This window comes from Natator depressus, chromosome 10 (assembly GCF_965152275.1).
Source record: "Natator depressus isolate rNatDep1 chromosome 10, rNatDep2.hap1, whole genome shotgun sequence".
Classification (NCBI taxonomy): Eukaryota; Metazoa; Chordata; order Testudines; family Cheloniidae; genus Natator; species Natator depressus.
Window position 1 is genome coordinate 83,060,389 of NC_134243.1, and position 15,998 is coordinate 83,076,386.

Here is a 15,998-nt window from a genome sequence, read left to right on the forward strand (position 1 = left end):
TCACATATTGCCTTTGGTAGAAGCACTAGTAGAGTAAAGGAGGCTTGGTGAATCCTTGCTCTGGGCTTGCTTTGTGTCCTCTAGCTCGCCAGCTCTGCATTTCATTCTTTCCTCTCACACATCCTAGAGGAACAGGAGCTCTGGAGGAATTCTGACTGATGTGTAGAAGTGCCCAGCTGTCCTTTGGAGAGCGCAGTAGCCAGCCTTAGTCTAGAGACTGACCAGGTATGTTTGAAGCTCTGTTTAACCTTTTGCAGGGACCCTGAGCTGCAGATGTGCACGTGCTAGGGTGCATCCAAAGGCTGCTCCCTCCAGATGTGGCCCCGTTGCTGTGGTGCACTGTGAGGAGAGAAGATCCTGCCTAAATCAGGGCACAGGCCGACGAGGCTGTCTGAGTCGGAGCGGCAGAACTTGGTAAGGGGTCAGGCATTTCCCCAAGTGTTAACGAAGCTGTCTCCGCGCTGGAGTGAGGTTCAGCTCGGCCTCCCTGGTTCTAAGGAACAAGTGGGTGGGCTCACACTGCGTGAGCTGAATGTGTTGGAAGGAAGTGGGTTTTGCACTGCTGCTGCACGCCAGAGCCCTACGGGCGGTGCTGCTTTTTGGGCTTCCTGCCCTGGGCTGGGACAGACCTTGGACCTGCCTCTGTAGCTCCCAGCCACTCTCGAGTCTGGCTCAGTTTGGCTAGAACCTCTCCCCAGCTTAAACAAAATGGTTTGGTTGTTTAAAGTCCCTCCCCTGATTTGTACCCCAGGGGGAGCCCCCCCCACCCCCACCCCCCCCATGTATCCCATTCCCTGCACCTCTCCCTCAGGAGTTTGTTTCCTTGATCTTCCCTGCCAATGCTGGTATGGCTCCAGAATGGATCCTGTGACTCACTATTGCTTGTGGGGGACGATCACATCCTTCCTTCTGCACGGCTTTGGGATGGCACTACACTGAGGATTTGTTTGTATTCTTGTATCCGGGTCTAGCTTGGTGGAACAGCACCCCCTTCTGTTGGGCACGGTCTCCTTGCTTAGAAAATACCTAATACTTCGGACAGGTTGGCTACATGCTTAGAAGCACATGCCAATTCTAACAGGTGCAGCGAATGCCGGGGTGCTGTTGTGCTGTCCCACCTCGGAAGATGCCCCTCCACACACCTGCAGCAGCGTCTCCTAGTCCGCAGCTGCATGAAACTAGAGAGACTAGGGAAGAGGTAATATCTGTTATTGGGCCAACTCCTGTTAGTGAGAGAGACAAGCTTTCAGGCTACACAGCACTCTTCCCAGGTCTGAGAAAGGTACTCAATGTCCCAGCTAAATAAAAGGAGGAACAGATTGTTTAGCATAAGTAGTTAACACATTTCAAGGAGCCATTCTAGGTGAAATGACCTGTTAACACCCCTCCAGTCATGGGGGGGAGGGGGAGAAAGCTGCAGGGTGGCAGGGGGAGACAATTAATTGGGTTATAGATTGTTATAACATAAGCCATAAATCCAGTGGTTCTGTTCAGTCCATGATTTTTAGTGTCTAGCAAAGTTATGAATTTAAGCTCCCTGGCTCATATTTTGCCAGGTGTTGGTGCAGGTTTCCTTTGAGAGTGAGGACAGACAAGTGAGACAGTGACTGCTTTGTGAAAAGTGTTCACTCACAGGTGACAGGGTGTTTTGTCAATTTTTCAGTGAGAGCTCATTGAAGAGCATTGTGTTGTCTGATTTCACCCACACATTTGTTCCTGTGGCATTTAGTGCCCTAGATGGGATACACCCTGTGTTGTGATGGGCATGTGTAGGACCAGGGATCTCGAAAGGTGTGTCGTGGGTGGTGCTGGTCATCAGCAGTGGAGCTATGTCTGCAGGTTTTGCATCTGTTCTGGCAGGGTCTGGTGCTGCTTTGAGTTGGTGAGTCCTGGTCTGTGGGGAGCTGGCTTCTGATGATGAGCTTGGAGAGTTTTGGGGGAGTTGTTTGAAGGCCAGAAGAGGGGATTCAAGAAAGATTTCTTTGAGTGGGGTCCCCATTGAGTATGGGTGGTAATTCTTTGATACGCTGTGGGGTGGCAGGTGACAACTTGATGGGTCCTGGAGAGCACAGAGAAGCGTTACTTTTCCGAGTTCCAGTGCCTCCCTTCCCCCTTGGGAACCATCTCATGAGATCCTGTTCAGGAAGGCAGTGGACTCCCTACTCCAACTTGCAGCAGTGGAAGAAGTGCCCACAGAGTTCCTGGGCTGGGGGTTCTACTCTCACAGTTTCTTGGCTCAAAAGAAGAGAGGGGGGTGCCCCATCCTGCATCTTCAACACAACAAGTTTGTCAATTCGGCTTCAGGAAGGTGAAACTGGCATCTGTAATTCCTAGGCTGGATCCTCAAGGCTGGATCCAAGCTCTCGACTTACAGGGTGCATACTTCCATATTGTGATGCACCCCTCAGATTTTTCGTGGGAAAGTCTCTCTGCCAATACAGAGCACTTCCCCTCGGCCTCTCCATGACCCCGGGGTGTTTGCCAAGTGCCAGGCGGGCATGGCTGCACACATTGGAAGGCAAGGAGCTCAGGCCTCTCCAGGAAGCAAACCCCACAGGAGTGTTCCAGGACTGATGGCCCTTCGGCTGGCATGTGTAGGCATTCTGCCAGTTCTTCAGTGTGCCACAGGACAAGAACTCTCTGCCAACACCGTGATGTGCTGTAGCAACCTGCACGGGGGGCTCCCGTGCCACCATTGTCAGGAGGCGACTCACCACTGGTGCAGCAATCACCAAGGCTCAGGAGTAGCTCTTCACTTCCTCAGTCTGCAGAACACCCTAGCAAACCACCTTAGCCAGCACCACCAAGTCACGCTAGGATCCATTCTCCAGGACACCCTGCTGTAACCCTGCGGCACATCCTACCTAACTGAGGAGTGGCGCAGGTTCTGCTGTGTCAGGGCAGTCGGTCCCGCTCTCCATCAGACCCCTTTCTCATTCCATGGGGCCTGAGGTGCATATACGCCCGCCCCGCTGTTCCCCCGGTACCAAGACTCCATGGGAAGATCAAACCAGACCCGTCCCTGGTGATTCTGGCAGCCACAGCATGGCCCAGGCAGTTTTGGTACTTCAACCTCGTTAACCAGTCCACATGGCCTCCCGCCAGGCAGACTCTTGCAGCCTGAGGCAAAAGGCCTGGCCCTACACCCAGACCCTGTTTCCAGCTCAGAGCTGGAAGGACTCCAGTAAGCTCACCTTTGCCGCGCAGTGGAAGAGGTTCTGTAGCTGAGCTGTGGAGAAATGGCTTCTCCCTTTTCTGAAGCCCCACTCGCTGCTATCCTCAACTACCCGCTTGCCTCTCAGAGCACACCAGACTCCACTCACCCACCTCGGGCGGAAGGCTGCAGTCTCCTGCCACCTAACCATAGCCAGGAGCCTCAAGAGGCTTATTTGTGGCTTCCCGCACGCCAGGCCCCATCTTCCTTGGGAGGGGGCTCCAAATCTGACAGCTGCTTTGGCAGCACTGCCCCACAGTCATTAGTCCAGCAGATGCCGAGCACCCCCTGCAGGAAATGGGTCCCTGCATGTGAGTCGCCAGAGGTGGGATATGTATGGACAATCACTCAAAGACCAGTTACTTGCCCTGTGGTAATGGGTTGGCTGAGATGTGTCCACTTGGGTTCCTTCCCCTGCTGCAGAGGCCTTGCCAATCTGGATCCTACTGAGGAGCAGTTGCAGCCACCTGGCCCCTTAACCTTCAGTTATGGGGTGCTGGAGGGCACCTGGGGTGCAGGCAGAGGCCCAAGGGACACTGCTACACAAGAAGATGCTGGTCTCAGAAACCTGAGGCACATGTGGGTGACACGTCTCGAAGAACCAGGCATGCCGTAGGGCAGGGGACCGGTTTCTCAAGACTCGGATGAGGAAGGTTTAGGGGAGCTGTGCAGGTGCTTGTGTTCGTGCTGTTTTATATATCGGGCCGGTTGGGGGTTACAACCGCTCTGAGCGGAAGAGGGGGTTGATTGAGTGTCTGACATGTCTGTTTCCCAGCCTACCTGACGGGGTTGGCCTCCCTTGCTGGCTGGCTCTTTTCTGTCTCTAGCTGTCTCCTCCTCTCCCTGGGATCTGACGCTTTCTCCCTTGCTTTGTTTGGCATTCTCCCTCTTTAACTACTTCTCAGTCACCGTCACCTGCAGCCTGAATCCCTAAGGAATGCTGCTACAGAATGGTAACGAATCTGAATTCAAAGCCAAACACCCCCAAAGGTGTCTCATCTGCCCCACATCTTTCCCCTGCAGCAGAGTCCCTGTATTTCACTATCCCAGGTTCCTGGGCTTGCATATGGCAGTCATGAAATTATTAGCTAGCGGCTTCCTTTGGTGTTTTCAGCTAGTAAGTGCTGTGTATGGCTGACTGCTTGAAGAAGGTTCCTGACCCTGTTTTGATGATGAAGTGTATGTAAGCAAAGCAAGGGTGCTGGATAACTAGTGCCATATGCTGTCAAACTTCCATAAAACTCTTTGCTGTCTCTGGTGACATTCATCTGCAGCCTACTTGCCTTGGTCCAAATTTACCAGCCTCACAGCTGCTCCAGAGACGAGCAGAGCACGTACGTCTCCGATGGCAGACGTTGGGTCCTGGGTTCGTGAAAGCTCTCTGAGGAGCTTCAGCCCTCGGTGGGTTCTGACCATACGTGCGCAGGCCCTGGACCCGACGCAGGGAGGAGAGGTGCTTCATGTTCGACTCGGAAGCTAGTTTAGAGAGAGCTCTGGGACCATGGCCCTCTAAGCACACAGGCGGTCCCCTGGATAGTCAAAATGTACTTTTTAAACAGTCTGTTGAACCTTCTGTATTAGTTTGAAGGCAGCTGAATTCCTGAGTGGTGGTTTTTAGTTAAACGTTGGGAAGAAAAGAGGAACAAATACGTCGGGGTGGGGGGGCAATGAAAGAAGATGGATGCACTTGAAGCTAAAAAGCGTAAATCCCATCCTGAGTGGGTTGGTCCAGTTGTGAGCCTCTCTCCTACTCCGAACACTTCCTCCTCCCTGGCTGTGGAGCTGGGTTCTACGCTTCTCTCTAGTGGTCACGGAACAGCACAAGCAACAGCAGTGTCCAGCAGAAAAGAGATGCACCTGCTTCTGCTCCTAGGCTGCAGTGGGAACAGGATCGGGCCCTAAGCAATGTCCCATTCAGGGCTGTGGCCTCTAGCAAGGTGAACTTGAGACTGGGCTGTATCTCTGGCAGACTTGGGACTGTACTTGTAGAATGCTGCTGTGTTCCCTGGGGCTCTTTGGAAAGAGACTCCTCTCGTGTGACTTCTGCATAGCACCGCACCCAGAATTTCATGCCGTAGCTTCTGCACTGAGCCCATCGCTCCTGGCTGAGCGAGAGCACCGTTTTAGAAAGGCATCAGTCTGGATTTAAAGCCTTTGTGCTGGAGAATCCACCAGGTCCTTAGGGAAGCGGCTCCAGTGGCTAATTCCTCTCGCTGCTTAAAAAGCAGCACCTTATTTCTAGTCTGAGTTTGTCTAGTTTCAGCTCCCAGCCATGGGATTTTGTTCTGCCTTTTCCTGCTTGATTAAAGAGCCCTCTGCTATCAGAAATCTCCTCCCTACATAGGCGTTAAAGATCCTGAGCAAGGCACCTCTTAGCCTTCTCTGGGATACACGAGGCTGAGTTTCTTCACTCTCACTGTACGGAAGGTTTCAGAGTAACAGCCGTGTTAGTCTGTATTCGCAAAAAGAAAAGGAGGACTTGTGGCACCTTAGAGACTAACCAATTTATTTGAGCATAAGCTTTTGTGAGCTACAGCATCCAATGAAGTGAGCTGTAGCTCACGAAAGCTTATGCTCAAATAAATTGGTTAGTCTCTAGGTGCCACAAGTACTCCTTTTCTTTTCACTGTACGGAAGGTTTCCGGACCTCAGACTGTTCTCGTCACTCTCTTCTGAGCCCTCCCCAAGTGTGAATGCCAGAACTGGAGCCTGTATCTAGTGATGGGCTCACTAACTTGCAGGCAGAGCTAACACCATCTTCCTGCTCTTCCTTAATATTCCTCTGCATATTCAAGCATCCAAGTACCGGGTTTGCCCTCTTAGCTGCAGCATTGCCTTGAGTGCTCGTGTTCACTTGGTTATCTCCCGTTACTCCTCTCTCCTTCTCGGTGTCCCTGCATTCCAGGCTACGGCCTCCCACCTTGTAAGCATGACCTCTCGTCTTTGGGCCGAGACGTATGAATTTGAGTGACTGTGTTAAAATGCAGTTTGCTCAAATGAGCCCCGTTTACCAAGCAGTCCAGGTCAGCTTGGATAACTGGCCTGCCCCTGTCATCGTTTACCACTCATTCATTTTTATGTCCTCTGCAGGTCTGACCTGCAGTAACTGTAGAATTTCTTCCATCTCTCGGATAAAGACACAGACTGGTGCTGATCTGGGAGCGGATCCTCACAGGGCCCCACTAGAAACCTCCAATATTTAAATTTTTAGAGATAATTTTTTATCGGATGGGACCAAGCTGATGTACGTTATGTCAGCAATGCCCCTTTTATCACCCAAACTGTAACCTCCTCAAAAATGGTAGTTTGATGAGACCCTGTTTCCCAGTAAAACCCTGGGGACTGGCATGAATTATCCTGCCATGATGTAATTGTTTGACTGCCCTCCGTATCCGCCTTTCCGTGAGTGTGCTCAGAATGGACGCTGGCCTGCCATTAGCCATGGCAGCCATTTGACCTTGCTCAATGTTCCCAGATTCATTACAAATCTCCCCGGACGATTCAGAGAGCCCCTGGGCCAGTTCTTTTCCCAGGAAGTCAGGAGGTCAGGGCATGGATAAGGGCTCAGAAGATCTGGGTTCAGTGCCAGGCCTTGCCACAGATACCCTGTGTGAGCTTAGTGTCTCTGGGCCTCAGAGGTCCCCTCTGTATGATGCGGCTCACAGCCCTGCCCTGCCTGCAGGGGCGTTGGGAGCATACCTACTTAGGGAGAGATCAGACACTTCAGTACAGGGGCCATGTGAGTTTGGATCCTTTCAAGCGTGGTGACTTTGTGGCCCACTGGGTGCTGCCTTGCTGTATCTCAGCCACTCGTACCCTTAGAAGTACCCTGTCTTTATTTTACTAATTTCAGAAGAACTTCTGGTTATTGTAATTAGCTCTATGACCCTCTCTTTGTCTTCTGTTCAGTAGTTTATCAATCTGCAGCCAGCACAGGCCCTGGATGTGCAGCCGAGGGGAAGGAAACCAGAGAAAATATAAACAAGTGAACTTCCCTTAAAACAAGGCACACTCATTGCTGGGGAAACTCTGGACCAAGGGAGAGGGGCAGTTAATGAAGGCCAAAGGGAAAGGGGAGGCCCCCAGCCTGGAGGTGGAGTGGGCTGCAAGGAAACAGAGGCTGAAAAGCTAGAGAGCAGAGACTTCATCTGCCACTGAGCAAGAGAGGCAGCAGCATCCTGGGCTGGCTTGGCTCCTGTATGGAGTGTCCTGCCTGGGAATGCGGCGCAGTGCTTGGCTGAGCCTGCCCTTCTTCACCAGCCCCTCGGGCCCCCAGGGGAGGAACATGCAGGGGAACCTAAACAGAAAATCCCCCTAGTACGTTCTGCTTGGGCCTGGTCAGTCTAGAACACCAGGTACACTGGGGCACTTCCCAGTGCTTCCCCCGAAGAGGGTTTGGGCTGAGTCCCTTTGGCTCCCCGGCCCTTGCAGTGTTGTGTTCCCCTCGCCCTGCCTTGTGGGAGAAAGGAACTTCAGGCAGCTCACAAACTGTTCACACGTTTAGCTTTCTTGACCCTTCCTTGAAACCTGCCCTGGGGGTTTTACAGGGATTTGGGGAAGCTGAGGTTTTACAGCATCTCAGATGATGGCTTGGTTCAGAATTCCTCTCCCACCCCACCACTGGAAACCCAGCACTCAGACAGCTACATCTGGCTGAGCTGGCACAGAACATGAATGAAAGGTGGCACTGGAGTGCGAGAGAGACCCAAAGGACTCAGCTTGTCCCAAGGACTGCTCCCTCTTGGGTCTACGTCTTAACGCAGGGTTTGATTTTTCCGAGGGGCTCAGCACCATAGTTCCCAGGGGTTTCATCTGGAGTGGAGCGCTCAGCACCTCTGAACATCAGGCCCAGGTGTTCCAAGTTGGGCACCCAGAATCAGTGGTCACTCTTGATAATGTTGGTCTCCGCTTGTTAGCGAAGCCGTTGTCCCGGAGTAGTGATCAGGGCGTGGCTGCTAGCCAGCACCTCTGTGCTGCCACCCACAATGACAGCAGACTGGGTCCCTGCCTGGGCTTGCGGGGTGGGATGCAGCTCTGACAAAGGCTAACGAGCCCTTCTCTCTCATTCCTGCAGCGATGACAGCCTAGCCGTGGGGTGAGATGGAACGCTTCACCGACTCTGGAACTCAAACAGATGCGGTGGTGGTGCTGTCCCTGGCACAGGCCGCTGTCTTGGGCTTGGTGTCCGAGAACGAGCTCTTTGGCGCAACCATCAGCCCCGGAGGCTTCTTTCCAGGGCTAGGAAATGAGCTTGCAGACACTGCCACGGTGGAACCAGAGGATCCGGAAAGCGCTTACAGGCTGGAGAAGGAAGGCTGTGTCCCAGCTGAGGCACCAGAGGAGGAGGGGCTGGAGGCAGAGACTCCATTTGAAAAACATACCCGGAGGAGGAAGCGGCCCCCGGTGAGGCTGGTGCCCAAGGTCAAGTATGAAAACCCCGCGAGTGCGGACGAGGAGGTGGTGTACGAAGTGTCTGTCCCTGGTGACAGCAAGGAGGAGATGCCGAGCAGCCACCCGCCCAGCCTCGAGGAGTCCGGCTGTGAGAAGACCGTGCAGAGCAGTGCCATGAAGATGATTGACCTCAGTGCTTTCAGCAGGAAGCCCCGGCGCCTGCGGCATCTGCGCAGACACGTGCAGCAGGACGAGGGCCTGGGGAGTTACGAGCACAGCTGTCCGGACCCCATCCAGGTTGGTTACGCTGGGGCCAGCATGGGTGGGGCTCCAGCAAGCACGGGGCCGGAGGCCCTCGGGAGCGAGTGCAGCTTCGAGGCGAACGCTGCATCTCTGGAGGCACCCGTGCCGGAATCGCCAGAGCCTGGGAAGAGCGAGCAGGGCTTTACGTGGCAGGAGCCAGCAGATTTTGACGCAGACGCAGCTGGAGTCCACACAGAACGCAACAAAAAGGCCCAGCTGGACCGGCTGGACATCAACGTTCAGATCGACGACTCCTACCTGGTGGAGGCGGGGGACCGCCAGAAGCGCTGGCAATGCCGCATGTGCGAGAAATCCTACACCTCCAAGTACAACCTGGTGACGCACATCCTGGGCCACAACGGCATCAAGCCCCACTCCTGCCCGCACTGCAGCAAGCTCTTCAAGCAGCCGAGCCACCTGCAGACGCACCTCCTGACGCACCAGGGCACGCGGCCGCACAAGTGCGGGGTGTGCGGCAAAGCCTTCACGCAGACCAGCCACCTGAAGAGGCACATGCTGCTGCACAGCGACACCAAGCCGTACAGCTGCCACTTCTGTGGCCGGGGCTTTGCCTACCCCAGCGAGCTGAGGGCCCACGAGGGGAAGCACGAGAACGGGCGCTGCCACGTGTGCGTGGAGTGTGGGCTGGACTTCTCCACGCTGACGCAGCTCAAGCGCCACCTCTCCACGCACCAGGGGCCCACGCTCTACCAGTGCCTGGAGTGCAGCAAGTCCTTCCCCTACCGCAGCCAGCTGCAGAACCACATGCTGAAGCACCAGAACGTCCGGCCCTTCGTCTGCACCGAGTGCGGCATGGAGTTCAGCCAGATCCACCACCTCAAGCAGCACTCGCTCACGCACAAGGTGCAAGCAGCCGCTGAGCCCAAGGGCGTTCCCTGCCCCGGAGAGCAGCGTGCGGGGGCCGGGGGAGGGAACAATTTCCGTTCCTTAGAGCATTCACTGTCCCCACTGGGGGTCGGGCTTAGGCGGGGATCTAGCCATTAGAGCTGGCTGTTGGTTTGCACTGATTACTCATTTGTTGGTAGGACAAAAGGACGACATCATGCCCAGTCTGAGTTCCCAGGGGCCTGTGTGACCGCCCTTCCCTCCTGGGGGGGCTCTTGGGTCGGCCTTCCCTGCTTGGGGGCAGGAACAGTGCGATATGGGTGCTGTGGGGCTGGCCAGCCACTCTGTCACTCTGAACTTGGCCCAGAGGCTGAGACTGGAGTGTTTTCTGCCTCTTAGGGGGAGCAATTCTCCCAGCTCAGACAGTGTGCAAAGCAGAATGCAACACTCCTGGTGTTTGTCTTAGAGACCAGTCTGCCCCCTCATTCACCATGCCCCTTCCCCAGAGGGCGCTGGGTCTGCCCATGGGGCTCAGGCAGGGCTGAGCAGTCTTTCTCCCCCAGCCATGCATGTCCACTGCAATGGACCAGGAGCTTCCAGCCAGCTGGGGCGCCTGCAGCCCAGGCCCGAAGGGAATGGTTCTTACTCTCCTGCCAAAAGAGGTGCCGAATGTGCCCAGAGGCACTTCTTGCTCCGCTGCGGGGGAGCCAGGAGTAAAGGGGGGCATGGGCAGAAGGATTCCCCACATAGGCTCTCCAGCCCTTGGGCTCAGCTCGCAGGGAAGGTGGGTAGGCTTTGGGGGGATCCCTGTGTCTGTTTATGCAGAAGGTAGGGAAGGAAGCAGGAAAGATTTTGAGGGTGGTGCAGACAAGTTGGTTGCACTGAGGCTTTGTTCCATATGCTCGGTGTCCTGTACAGCAGTTTATCTCCAGAGCAGAGGCAAGTCCTTAGATTTCCCCCACGGGCCCCCCGGTTACTGGGGGAGATAGACATGCCGCTGAACGTGTCTGCGCTGGCCCGAGGAGGTGGTGGTGTGCTCCATGCAGGGAGCCTCCCGTTCAGTGGACGAGAAGGTGGGGCCCCCCCTGCAGTCCTTTGAGCTGGTCCCCACTAAATATGCACACTCCAATTCAGAGCCAAGTTGTGTGGCATTCTTTTCTGTGACCCTTGCAGGGTGTGAAGGAATTCAAGTGTGAGGTGTGCGGGCGTGAGTTCACCCTGCAGGCCAACATGAAGCGGCACATGCTCATACACACCAGCGTCCGTCCGTACCAGTGTCACATCTGCTTCAAGACCTTTGTGCAGAAACAGACCCTCAAGACCCATATGATCGTGCACTCGCCAGTGAAGCCGTTCAAATGCAAGGTACCCGCTAGGAGCCTCCAAAACCCTTCTGGGGGCAGCCCCTTCATTGGGGCTGACACGCCCATGCTTCACCTCTGCAGGGCACCAGCTAGCCTGGACTAAGGTCACCAGTGCCCCCACATCCGCAGCGCCAAACAGTTCAGCCTGGCTTGCACTCTCCGCTCTGGAGAGCCAAGGTGGAAATAGCAGGGGCCGCAGCTCAGTACTGGGGCCTGTCGGCAAAGTGGGCGCGGAGTTTGAGCTGCATGTACCTGTGTTGAGCCCCTCGCTTTCACGAGCACTAAAATACACACCCAGTCTCACCAGCCCACTGCCAGAAGGGGGGTTGGGGGGTGGAGTGATGAGATGTAATGTGAGCAGGTAGTTCAGGACCGTGTGGGAAGGACAGGGATAGTCGATCTGCGGGGCTCGTTTGAAAACCCCAGACCCTTAAGGCAGGCCTGGCTGTCGAAGGCAGCCGCCCGCTGGCAGTGGGGGCGGGAGGGGGGGATACCATGTGCAGTGACGGGGGTGGGGCTTGCCTAATTGGGGGCCTGTTGTTCCCAGGTTTGTGGGAAGTCCTTCAACCGCATGTACAACCTGCTGGGGCACATGCACCTGCATGCCGGGAGCAAACCCTTCAAATGCCCCTACTGCTCCAGCAAGTTTAACCTGAAAGGCAACCTGAGCCGGCACATGAAGGTCAAACACGGGGTCATGGACATCAGCCTGGACAGCCAAGGTGGGTGTGGTGGCCCGCTGGGTCTCCTGGGGAGGGGAAGCCAGCATTGACAGGGCACGCACAAAGAGATCTGGCCAAACCCTGCTGTTGTCTGGTGACCTGCTAGCTTGAGGAGAGGGCTGCACCACGGCTCCTCTGCAGGGGCCTTTTGGAGCGTGCCGGTCCTGTACTAACCCAGGCTCCTGGTAGCCCTCCACTGGGTTGTGCAGCATTGCCCCCAGGCTTCCCCTTCCCCCTCACAGCATGCATGTGTGGGCTTCCCCACACGTCAGACATTCAGTGTGTTGCAAGCCACTGCAGCACAGAGGCTGTCAGGTGGAAGCTGGAGGTTCGAGCAGCTGCTTGGGGGCAGTTGAAGCTTCTGGTAGCATCAAGGGGGCATCTCTGCCTTCCTCTCCCTTTGGCCAGGGCTGAGGTGACGTTGTTAGGGGATGGAATTCTGTATTCCCAGTCTCTGGCTCTCCCTCCCATAGGGATGACGAGATGCTTTAGCTGGCTGATTCTGCTCAAGCACCCCACAGTGAATTAGCTAACGATGTTGACAGTTAATTGTCAGCATTAGGGTTCAGACTCTAGCCTCCAGCAGGAACGAGGGGCTGCAGCTCTGAGCTGTTGTTTCAAGGTGACTGCAACCTACCTCCAAGGGCGGTGCCTGGGTCACGGGTTCTCAGCTAGCACTGTACGCCCATTAATGAAGGCTAAGATTCTGCCACGCCACTGAATTGAAAAACCATCTGCATGGCTCTCATAAGTGCATTGTACCAGGGGTGCTGGCCTGGGTCTATGCTGTAATCACTCAGCACCAGAGATGGCAGCATGCCATGGTGCAGCCCATCACACGGGGAGGGTGGTGGTGGGCAAGCAAGCCAGCTGGACACCTGCACTGCCTGGCACTCAGGCACAGTGTTACAAAGCCTGACACCTGGGCCCCAGAGTGCACCGTGGGCCAGGGGAATGAGGGTAAAGAATAGAATTGTCAGACACACAGAAGAACATCAATTGTTACACAAAAGTCAATTTCAGAGTAACAGCCGTGTTAGTCTGTATTCGCAAAAAGAAAAGGAGGACTTGTGGCACCTTAGAGACTAACCAATTTATTTGAGCATGAGCTTTCGTGAGCTACAGCTCACTTCATCGGATGCATACTGTGGAAATTGCAGAAGACATTATATACACAGACACTCTGTGTATATAATGTCTTCTGCAATTTCCACAGTATGCATCCGATGAAGTGAGCTGTAGCTCACGAAAGCTCATGCTCAAATAAATTGGTTAGTCTCTAAGGTGCCACAAGTCCTCCTTTTCTTTTTACAAAAGTCAATGGTTTCTGTAACGGGAGATCATGTCTTACTAATCGATTAGAGTTCTTTGAGGGGTCAACAGCCATGTGGACAAGGGGGATCCAGTGGACATAGTGTACTTAGATTTCCAAAAAGCCTTTGACAAGGTCCCTCACTAAAGGCTCTTACATAATTTAAGTTGTCATGGGATAAGAGGGAAGATCCTTTCATGGATTGAGAACTAGTTAAAAGACCGGGAACAAAGGGTAGGAATAAATGGTAAATTTTCAGAATGGAGAGGGGTAACTAGTGGTGTTCCCCAAGGTCAGTCCTCGGACCAATCCTATTCAATTTAGTCATAAATGATCTGGAGAAAGGGGTAAACAGTGAGGTGGCAAAGTTTGCAGATGATACTAAACTGCTCAAGATAGTCAAGACCAAAGCAGTTTTGTGAGCTCTTTCTGAAGTTCTTCACAGTCTAAGTGATTGGGCAACAAAATGGCAAATGAAATTTAATGTGGATAAATGTAAAGTAATGCACATTGGAAAAAATAACCCCAACTATACATACGATATGATGGGGGGTAATTTAGCTACAACTAATCGGGAGAAAGATCTTGGCATCATCGTGGATCGTTCTCTGAAGATGTCCACTCAGTGTGCAGCGGCAGTCAAAAAAGCAAACGGGATGTTAGGAATCATTAAAAAAGGGATAGCGAATAAGACGGAGAATATCTTCTTGCCCTTATATAAATCCATGGTACACCCATATTTTGAATACTGCGTACAGATGTGGTCCCCTCATCTCAAAAAAGATACACTGGCATTAGAAAAGGTTCAGAAAAGGGCAACTAAAATGATTAGGGGTTTGGAACGGGTCCATATGAGGAGAGATTAAAGAGGCTAGGACTTTTCAGCTTGGAAAAGAGGAGACTAAGTGGGGGGATGTGATAGAGGTCTATAAAACCATGAGTGGTGTGGAGAAAGTGAATAAGGAAAAGTTATTTACTTGTTCCCATAAGATAAGAACTAGGGGCCACCCAATGAAATTAATGGGCAGCAGGTTTAAAACAAACAAAAGGAAGTTGTTCTTCACTCAGCGCACAGTCAATCTGGGGAACTCCTTGCCTGAGGAGGTTGTGAAGGTGAGGACCATAACAGGGTTTAAAAGAGAACTGGATACATCCATGGAGGTTAAGTCCATTAATGGCTATTAGCCAGGATGGGTAAGGAATGGTGTCACTAGCCTCTGTTTGTCAGAGGGTGGAGATGGATGGCAAGGGAGATCACTAGGTCCTTACCTGTTAGGTTCACTCTCTCTGGGGCACCTGGCATTGGTCACTGGCGGTAGACAGGATAATGGGCTGGATCGACCTTTGGTCTGACCCAGTATGGCCATTCTTATGAAAACCACCTCCCACTGTCAGGCGCAGCACTGCATTGCCACTGCTCCAGGGCCTTGAAGGGGCCTTGCAGATATGGGTCAGAGCACTGGGGGAGGGGCTGTCTCCTTTGCATTCCCCTTTCCTGGCAGGTTATGATAGCCTCCCCGTCCCTGGCTGTCCACTAATATGAAAGCCCCACTATCAGGAACATCAGAGACAGCTGTCTAGCTCCCCAGCTGGCCACACATTACTCAGCCCTGGGGGTTTGGGGCCAGCTCTCCAAGGTAGGTGGGTGTCAGAAATGCCCTGCCCCTGCTGTGCTGCTGGGCCATGCTCCGCATCGCATGCTGCGATGCATCCGACTGCCCAGCTGCCCTGTCCTCCGACCCAGCGTGTCGTGTTGTTCCTAGATCCCATGATGGAACTGACCGGGGCAGAGCATGCGGAGCTAGACCCCCAGCAGGAAATGGAGGAGTACGACGAGGAGAATGCCTATGACTACGCAGGGGTAGGCAACCCCCCGGACGAGAATGCCCTGACCGAGCAGGCCATGAAGGAAATGGCCTATTACAACATGTTGTAGCTGACAGATGGGGGCCTAGGCCCAGCCACGTGTGGGGTCAAGACAGGGAGTGACATGGGGAAAACAAGCTCCTGTCCCCTGCTGCAGCATCCAGAACCAAAAGCCAGGCTCAGCGGGGCCTGCCCCATGGCACTCCATGGTGAAGGAGGAAACGGGGATGGCTCTGAGCCCTGGCACTGCCAGGCTGGAGCTGGGCTGCAGGAAGTAGTAGCCCTCAGCCATAGGCCTGCAGAGGTGATGTGCTGTGCCACTCACTCCTCAGGCCATCCAGGGTGGAGTGAGACTGGGCCTGCTGCAGGCCCGCAGGCCCCTCACCTAGGTCATCCCCTCTCAGGGCCCCTTTTTCACCACCCCTGCCCCTTGCCTGGGGGAGGAGCAGAGATCCCTGTGTTCATTCCTGCCTGCGGTCTAAGGGTGAGCATAGCGCTCAGGCTGCAGCACTGGGAGGGAGCGCTGGCTCCTGGGCTCAGCCCCTGGGGGGCACTAGAAGAGATGCTCTCTGGCCACCATATTTTCCCCAGGTAGGGAAAGGCATGGTCCAGAACCTGATGAGCATTAATTATATTCTACCTCCTCCCTAGTCTGCTGTGGTGGGGACTGCAGCTAGTCCCACTTTATCTCCCCTCTTGGCTGTGCAGCTACCCTCCACCACAGGAAATAGCCATGGGGGGGGCCTCTCCTGCTCTCCTCCCTTTGCCCACGCAGGGGCCAGGACCACTTGCTCTAGCATCAGCCCGGAGGGGGAGGGAGAGATGCTGCTGCCAAGCTGAGCTGGAGCTAGCCCTGTACACATAGAGTATTTTCTTATTGACCCCGGGGGAGGCTCAGGGCTGGGCACTGTTTAAAAGACAACAGACCTGTACAAACCTGAGAAATGGTGGTATTTTGAAAGTAATTTATTTTTTTCAGA

General features: G+C 54.1%; 1 protein-coding gene across 6 annotated transcripts in view; it reads left to right on the plus strand.

Annotated features, from left to right (window-relative positions):
• Positions 1-15,998, plus strand: part of ZNF710 (zinc finger protein 710) — a 52,472-nt gene extending 36,474 nt beyond the window's left edge. For 4 of the 6 annotated variants that reach the window (XM_074966689.1, XM_074966686.1, XM_074966687.1 and 1 more), the window contains 5 exons: positions 258-414; positions 8,289-9,772; positions 10,928-11,119; positions 11,666-11,840; positions 14,916-15,997. In XM_074966689.1, the coding sequence (XP_074822790.1) occupies positions 8,315-9,772; positions 10,928-11,119; positions 11,666-11,840; positions 14,916-15,088 (1,998 nt within the window). In that variant the 5' untranslated portion in view covers positions 258-414; positions 8,289-8,314 and the 3' untranslated portion in view covers positions 15,089-15,997. Of the gene's footprint in view, positions 1-59; positions 226-257; positions 415-8,288; positions 9,773-10,927; positions 11,120-11,665; positions 11,841-14,915 lie in introns of those variants that run through there. The other 2 variants (XM_074966691.1, XM_074966690.1) reach the window with 2 other exon arrangements.